The 8,689-nt window shown below is 34.7% G+C and overlaps 1 protein-coding gene across 1 annotated transcript in view; it reads left to right on the top strand.

Annotated features, from left to right (window-relative positions):
• The first annotated feature begins 245 nt into the window (after positions 1 to 245).
• LOC134848375 (uncharacterized) overlaps positions 246 to 8,689 on the top strand; it is a 56,789-nt gene continuing 48,345 nt past the window's right edge. The window contains exon 1 of the mRNA XM_063865786.1: positions 246 to 427. Within this exon, the coding sequence (XP_063721856.1) occupies positions 376 to 427 (52 nt within the window). The 5' untranslated portion in view covers positions 246 to 375. The remainder of the gene's footprint in view (positions 428 to 8,689) is intronic.

The raw sequence follows: 8,689 nt of genomic DNA, 5'->3' as shown, positions 1-8,689 counted from the left end.
GATTGGTTAATATTAAATACTTTACATTGGTAAAATATCTAAATTATCCAATCATAAAATGTAGTTTAGATCAGGTTCCAATACGCAAAAATCAATATTGGAAATAGCAGTCTTTTTTGATATGCAACGAACGCTTTCATGAAGTACGAGAAAGTTTTTTTGAGTTAATACAAGCCATTTTAGCTCATCAGCTCATTGCAGATTGAAAGAAAGCTGCTATTTGACTCGAATATGGTGTATTTTATGCTGAGGCAAAACGAACCCCAGCATGGTGCTCAGGATACATTCAGCTTGAGATTGGAATGCCGTAAATTTAGAGACTGGATAGAGCACGACTTTTACCGTTGGAAACCAAACTACTTCTACCAGCCAGTGATGAGACACTCAACAGAACAAGAAATCCTTAAAGTGCCAATTAAAGTGATAGGTGAGAATTCAGCGCTCGAACAAGAACAAAATCTAATCTAATGATTGAATATATGTCTTTTTTCTTTTTTCCTTCATATGCCAAACTCTTTTAACTTCTAATTATTTTACAGAATATTATGACCATTAAAACAACATAAAATTTTTTCAAAACTTAAAACTCAAATGTGGAGAGTTCACTTGCTCATAACTTTAAGGTTATTTCTCTTTAATCAATCTTATAATAAAGCTTAATAACGATTTAATTCTGAAAATAAATAAGATTTTCACCACTTGTGAAATTTCAACGCGAATTCAGACTTTTCTCATAAATGCGTGTTGCCCTTCCCCGTCAGATATACACAACAACTTCAAACTTAGCAGTGACTTTATTGATTTTGTAAGGTAGTCTTTAGTAACGAAAGGTGCTTTTTGTCAACTTTCATGCCAAACTTTTTGACAGTTGGACCACGTGATAAAAAACTAATTTTTTTCATAAATATCACAGATGGATGGGAAACAATACGAGGCTCAAATTTTATTGTAAGAGTTCGAAAAGAGACTACATTGACAGCGAGAAATCAAAATTGGATTTCATGGTGTTGCCAGGTTCACAACCTTCTCGTTTTTTGCTCGATGAGAATTTTTTATCAGAGAAATTTTGCAAAAAATAAAATTGACCTTTTCCATTAAATATCCTTCCGCCCTCAAAAAACAAAGTGGCCATAAATGTGAAAAAAACACAATGATGGGAAGTATTTTTAAAATTATGTGGAGGGGTAAAATGCGAGGCCAAAGACATTTAACGAGAAAACTTGAACTTCAAGAAAAATTTTGTCCGAAGATTTCTTCTTGTTCGATAACAAAACATGAACTAGCTCATCATAATTCGTCTTTTTGTGTACTGTAACAACTTCAGAGATTTGATGAATCAAACTTCTAAAAGCACCGTTTCGGTAATAAAATTTTATGCCATTTGATGCACCGAACTTAAATCTGATGCACAGAACTCAGCGACCAATAAAAACTAGCAAAGAGTGCATGCACACAAAAAGTTCGTCTTCTTGTATCTCGATTTGATTTGATGAGGTTGACCTGAAAAAGACTACAATGTCGACGTAGCTCATGGTTACTTGCCGTGTTAATGAGTAATATCTACCAATGTTCTGATATCAGTCGCTGACAATTTGGAAAAGTTGTATACCAATCCACCTGGGATCCTTAGGGGGTAGGGGGGGGGGGGGGGGGGGTTTGAGGCTCTCTACTTTTAAAAACGGCTCCATATTTTTGAAAAAACGTGAAATTAGTATCAGTAGTATATGTGTGAGGCGATCAGTGGAGGGGGAATAGATAGGGAATAGAGCAACCGGTCACTCACCTGTGTATTAGGATAGGGAATAGATTTCCCGTGTATTAAGATAGGTTTTAGGTTTTGTCATTTGTTAAGATAGGAGGTTTGAGATGATAAGATGGCAAGTTTCAAAAAATGTTGTTCTAATCCAGTTGAGTTTATATTGAAACTAAAACTTAGAAGATTATCTAAAGTTTTTCAGAAAAAAAAGAATAAATTAATGTAAGCTGTTAAATTAGGACGTTCCGACTAATCGGTTGAAAGTTTTATCATGAAATCAGCTTCATCATGAACTCGTCTCGGGACATTGGACTGTCTGCAGAGTCTTCGAGAGTTTTGCTGCATAGGCACAACAATTCAGCACAGCAGAATTCTTCTTCAAATAGTCCGGCTCTCGTTTACTATGCGTTTTTGAACAGCGCATCATGTACATGGGAAAAATTATCCTTTGCATCGGCTACAAAGTCTTCTCTACAGTCAATTCGAAGAATTTGTTTCTCTTGAGCTTTCCCAGGTAATACACAACCGTATAAAATCTCACCGGCGAATGCTAGATACGAAGAGTCCGTATCCATCTCCAAATCCTCATTGATTTTGTAAGGTAGTCTATAGTAATGAAAGGTGCTTTTTGTCAACTTTCATGCCAAATTTTTTGACAGTTGGACCACGTGATAAAAAACTATTTTTTTTCATAAATATCAAAGATGGATGAGAAACAGTACGAGGCTCAAATTTTTTTGTAAGAGTTCGAAAAGAGACTACATTGACAGCGAGAAATCAAAATTGGATTTCATGGTGTTGCCAGGTTCACAACCTTCTCGTTTTTTGCTCGATGAGAATTTTTTATAAGAGAAATTTTGCAAAAAATAAAATTGGCTTTTTCCATTAAATATCCTTCCGCCCTCAAAAAACAAAGTGGCCATAAATGTGAAAAAAACACAATGATGGGAAGTATTTTTAAAATTATGTGGAGGGGTAAAATGCGAGGCCAAAGACATTTAACGAGAAAACTTGAACTTCAAGAAAAATTTTGTCCGAATATTTCTTCTTGTTCGATAACAAAACATGAACTAGCTCATCATAATTCGTCTCTTTGTGTACTGTAACAACTTCAGAGATTTGATGAATCAAACTTCTAAAAGCACCGTTTCGGTAATAAAATTTTATGCCATTTGATGCACCGAACTTAAATCTGATGCACAGAAATCAGCGACCAATAAAAACTAGCAAATAAAAACACTAGGCACAACATTTCAGCACAGCAAAATTCTTCTTCAACTAGTCCGGCTCTCGTTTATTTTGCGTTTTTGAACAGCGCAGCATGTACATGGGATAAAATTATCCTTTGCATCGGTTACAAAGTCTTCTCAACAGTCATTTCGAAGAATTTGTTTCTCTTGAGCTTTCCCAGGTAATACACAACCGTATAGAATCTCACCGGCGAATGCTAATTACGAAGAGTCCGTATCCATCTCCAGTTCCTCGAATTTGTTCTCATCATAATAATCACGGAAGAAGTTGAAGTATAACTCCAGCATTATGCCAGCAACTTGGCATAGTGAAGAATGAAAAAGCCTACAATTATTTGCTATCTAAGTTCAATTGTTGATTTGAATTGTTGTACTTCATTTAGGTCTTTTTTAAAAACATTAAAATTCTTGAAAAAATTATTATTTATTGATTTGAGTGTCTTTTTATTGCCTAGATATTTAATTAATGTGATTCTGGATCTGTCCGTTTTTGATAGCCCTACGAGCTGTTACCCAGAAGTTTCATCGTCTCAGCCACGACTCCAGAGTGTGGATTCTCGTCTCCTTCTTGTCGATCATCAACAACAGAATGAACGAAAATATTGAAGCATTTCGCAGGCGTGTACTCAACAGAACGATACCTTATTGTACATTGAAATCCAAGTTCAATGTAAAAGTTAAGGAGGGGAAAAATGATTGTTCCAATTTCCAATTTTGAGCTAGAAATCAGCATTTGTTGCGGATTTTTCAACAATTCATTTTTTTTGCATATTTTTTCATGTTTTCTTCAATATCGTTTCGGCAGACGTCAATGTTTTTAAAAATTGGAGAAAAATGTAAAAACTTGGATTTGAAATTGTCGAGAACTATTGAGTTGCATTGGACATAGCCATGAAAAGATCCATTCTTTATTTTCAACTAAAAAATCAGTAGACAGAGGTCTTTGGTAAGGAAATCTGGTCTTAACATTATTCTTGACCGAAAGATTTGTTTTAATTTCCATCACTCACACTCCGAACTTTCTTGATTATTGTACACTTTTTCTCTTACATACTCTCGTTTCAAGTCATCCATTTCTCGCTTATTATTTCTCTTTTCAGTATCTTGATCCGACAAAGATGGAAGGGTTTTCTGGTAGGAGCAAAAGTGATAGTAGCAGTCTATAGCTTTAAATACTGTTTTAAAGTGATCACAGTAGCCATCATTATTGAAACAGTCAATATTCTTCTGCTTTCCGGTTTTACACTCTGGTCTCAATTTGTGAAAGAAGGACAAAACGATGCTCTCGAAAACTTTTGTTCTGCTTTTTCTATTCTTGAATGGTTCAGTATTAGAATCAAACTGCCACCCAGTGTAAAGTTCGGTCGGCATCTCCTCACACATTGAGAATTGACATAACTGGCTGTAATCAATTCCATCAATTCCAACTATTGTTTTGCATACATTTGACGAGTTACGAGTATAAGTTTGGTCAACAACTGCTTTCCGGGTAAGAACTAAGGATGGACCAACACTCATGTCTTTTCTGATTTTCTCACACAAATATTTATCAACTTAAGATCTTTGTCGTTACACCATTATAAAAATTCTTTGAAAGTTGTCATGTTGTGGTGTTGCCAGATGAGTTTCGAACAAGAGTAATTTTTGGAATATTGTTTGCGGAATTGAGTGAATACGTAGCTTTTTCAAAACACTCTGTTAATTAACTCCGCCATTAACTAATTTTTGGTAATCAATGAAATCTTTTTCTAGATTGTCGTTGTTTCTTAACTTACTGAAAAAGTCTTTTATTGGTGGCAATTCCATAGAGTCAAGCTTCTCTGGACTATCAGACCACTCATAGAGGAACAATACTTTTGTTTCACTTGTCTTATAGGCTTGTAGAAATATATCCAAGTTTGGTTATTCTCCCGAGAAATTTCATTATGTCGAGAAAATATACGTCTCCAAATCTGAAGGATAAGAAAACATTCGCCGTTTCAATACCTGTTGGTTCGATATCTTTATCACAAATATGGTATAAAAACAAATAAGATTTGATAAAGTTTAGATCGTCTCTCCCACTATTGACTCCAAAACAAGGCAAAGTATGTTTAAAGCGCTCTAAATCTTCCTCGCCATCATCAGCACATTCATCTTCATAATCAAAGAAATCTAGTCTTTTAGATAAAGTTCTAGCATTAGGTTTATCAAAAACTTTTTTGACTCGAAAAATTACACTGATTTCGATTTCTTGAAATTTAGTTCATATTTGTGATTTGCTTTCTCAGCTAGAAGTTCTAAGCTGGAAACAAACGCAATTATTATTAGTTCAGGATCTTTTTCTCATCAAAAAAAGTGTATAATCTTGCCGAACTAAAAATATTGAGACGAGAATAGAAACATGTTTTACAAGTTAAGAGATGTCCGTTAAATAGTCTGATCTTTTGAAGAAACAGTCGCAGCTGGCTCATGGAAAGCACTTGAAAAAAGAATCAATGTCGTTCGAATGAATGTGATGTTTGATGCACCTTAGAAATTTCACGGTTTTTTTAAACTTTCCGACACTTCACCTAGCTAGCTCTCCAACATATTCTCTTTTCTGAAAAAAAAAATTATGTATGAACATGGTGCGATCAACTATTTCCTCAACCAGAGGTAAATCATCAATTGACTCTCCACGAAAGTTCTTTGGATGGTACCCAGACTTTGATATAAACTCTTGTAAGTAAGTAGGATGTATGACCATCAAACTTACGATGACCGTGTAGGTATGTTGTTAGCGCACGGAAAAGATAGAGATGATTTTTGTGTGGTTGTTTCTTTTTATCCGATAAAAGAAAACTTACTGAAAGATTTTTCAGTAAAGGCTCGGATAAATCAGAGTCTGGACATCACATTGGGACAGTTTTAGTAGTGAAGAAAAAATAGCGGCATTTGTTATCAACTTGAACTTCCGCTTTGTGTTCTGACGTTCTTGAATGCATTGCTTCATGATGAAAGAATTTTCGACTATTCCCTGGATTATAATCAAATCGGCTTTTAAACAGAGTAGAATTTTTCAAATAATGTTTTGTTTTCGTGAGCGTAGTAGTATTGACTTTCTCCCGTTCGACATTACTAAAAACAAATCCAAAAGCAAGGTTAATTTTTGCGGCTGAACCAAGCTTATTGAAGATTTCTTCAAGCTTCTTATAAAATTGGTATTTGAAAGTTGAAACCTTCTGTCTCCCTTTTTCTATTTCCAAATTCAGCAGCAAGTCTTGACATGCTCTCAACTCCTCTTTGAGTTTCTTTCCATCTTCTCCTCCCTCCTCCACAACGTTTTTCAAGTCAGTCACCGTATCACTGGGTTTCCGTTGCTTAGCTGCAGGTTCTTTCCACCTATGTTGTTGGAGAGAGTAGTAACTCGGAAACTCCTTCTAACACAAAGAGCAAACCGTTGGTTGCTTGCATGTTGGTGGAGCATGCTTCTTGTTTCTCCACGGATAAATTGACTCTCCACGGAAAAGACAGAGATGATTTTTGTGTGGTTGTTTCTTTTTATCCGATAAAAGAAAACTTACTGAAAGATTTTTCAGTAAAGGCTCGGATAAATCAGAGTCTAGACATCCCATTGGGACATTTTTAGTAGTGAAGCAAAAATAGTGACATTTGTTATCAACTTGAACCTCCGCTTTGTGTTCTGACGTTCTTGAATGCATTGCTTCATGATGTAAAAGTTTTCAACTTTTCCCTGGATTTTAATCAAATCGGCTTTTAAACACAATAGAATTTTTCAAATAATGTTTTGTTTTCGTGAGCGTAAGAGTATTGATTTTCTCCCGTTCGACTTCACTAAGAACAAATCCAAAAGTAAGGTTAATTTTTGTGGCTGAACCAAGCTTATTGAAGATTTCTTCAAGCTTCTTATAAAATTGGTATTTGAAAGTTGAAACCTTCTGTCTCCCTTTTTCTATTTCCACATTCAGCAGCAAGTCTTGACATGCTCTCAACTCCTTTTTGACTTTCTTTCCATCTTCTCCTCCCTCCTCCACAACGTTTTTCAAGTCAGTCACCGTATCACTGGGTTTGCGTTGCTTAGTTGCAGGTTCTTTCCACCTATGTTGTTGGAGAGAGTAGTAGCTCGGAAACTCCTTCTAACACAAAGAGCAAACCGTTGGTTGCTTGCATATTGATGGAGCATGCTTCTTGACTCTCCACGGATAAATTGACTCTCCACGGAAAAGACAGAGATGATTTTTGTGTGGTTGTTTCTTTTTATCCGATAAAAGAAAACTTACTGAAAGATTTTTCAGTAAAGGCTCGGATAAATCAGAGTCTCGACATCCCATTGGGACATTTTTAGTAGTGAAGCAAAAATAGTGACATTTGTTATCAACTCGAACCTCCGCTTTGTGTTCTGACGTTCTTGAATGCATTGCTTCATGATGTAAAAATTTTCGACTTTTCCCTGGATTTTAATCAAATCGGCTTATAAACACAGTAGAATTTTTCAAATAACGTTTTGTTTTCGTGAGCGTAGTAGTATTGATTTTATCCCGTTTGACATTACACCTTAAATCTAAAAGCAAGGTTAATTTTTGCGGCTGAACCAAGCTTATTGAGGTTTTCGTCAAGATTCTTATAAAATTGGTATTTGAAAGTTGAAACCTTCTAACTCCCTTTTTCTATTTCCACATTCAGCAGCAAGTCTTGACTCGCTGCTGATAGTTCAGAAGGTTTCCACGTGATAGTTTTTTTCTTGCTTATTGCATGTGAAATATTTAAAATCAGGACAGACAGGACAGAACCCCTATAACACTTTTTTATGTCAAGCTGTATGCGCCCTAGCATGAATTTTTCCACAGTCTCCACATTTGACTTTCTCGTTACTTTTCAGCAACAGCATCTAAAAAATTGCGATAATTAGTCAGTACCAAAAAAAACAATTTATACATCAAAGTAAACATCAAAGTGGGAGATGTTATTTTTCTCATAATTTTTTTTTCGGAAGTCTCAGATTACTTTGAATTTGTTTTGATCTAAATTTTGAAATTAAGCAAAATGTCGTTTGATAATATATCAGAGAATTAATTTATCCATTTTTCGATACCCGACTTGTCAAAACTCAGCAGCAAAACTCGTTGCTGCTTCAAATCTTTAGAGATTTTGATGTTCAAAAATCTGCATGATCCTGCATCAAAAACCTGCATGATCCTGCATCCATTTGGAATAACATTTCTAGAGATTTGCTTTGAAAAATTATCAATTTGAGATCTTCTTAAATTTACATCAAAATCTAACAACTTGACTATCTACTCAAAAATCAGAATTTTTTTTAATTACGCAGAAAAGAATTCAATAAAACTGATGAAAAAAAGTATGGAAGTACTACATGTGTTAACCTTCCTACTTTTGTTAATTACATAGGGTATATTTCTTATTTTTATAGCAACCAACTTATGGTCCTTACTTTTTGCAAATGTTTCTGCATAAATTTTTAATCTTTTGGAAGATTTAAGTCCTTAAAAGGGTCCTTTTATTGGATACATAAAATTGACATAATTGAATTTTTTTGTGATTGGAAACGACGCTATAAAAAATATTCCTAAAATGAAACTTTGTTTCCTATTGGACACGAATAATATATAAAAATTACGTAAAAGGAAGCTGAAATATGACTGGACATGACTATGATTCAAATCAGGAAAATCAACTCTGA

Source organism: Symsagittifera roscoffensis, chromosome 6 (genome assembly GCF_963678635.1).
Source record: "Symsagittifera roscoffensis chromosome 6, txSymRosc1.1, whole genome shotgun sequence".
Lineage (NCBI taxonomy): Eukaryota > Metazoa > Xenacoelomorpha > Acoela > Convolutidae > Symsagittifera > Symsagittifera roscoffensis.
This window is presented reverse-complemented; position numbering and strand designations above follow the sequence as displayed.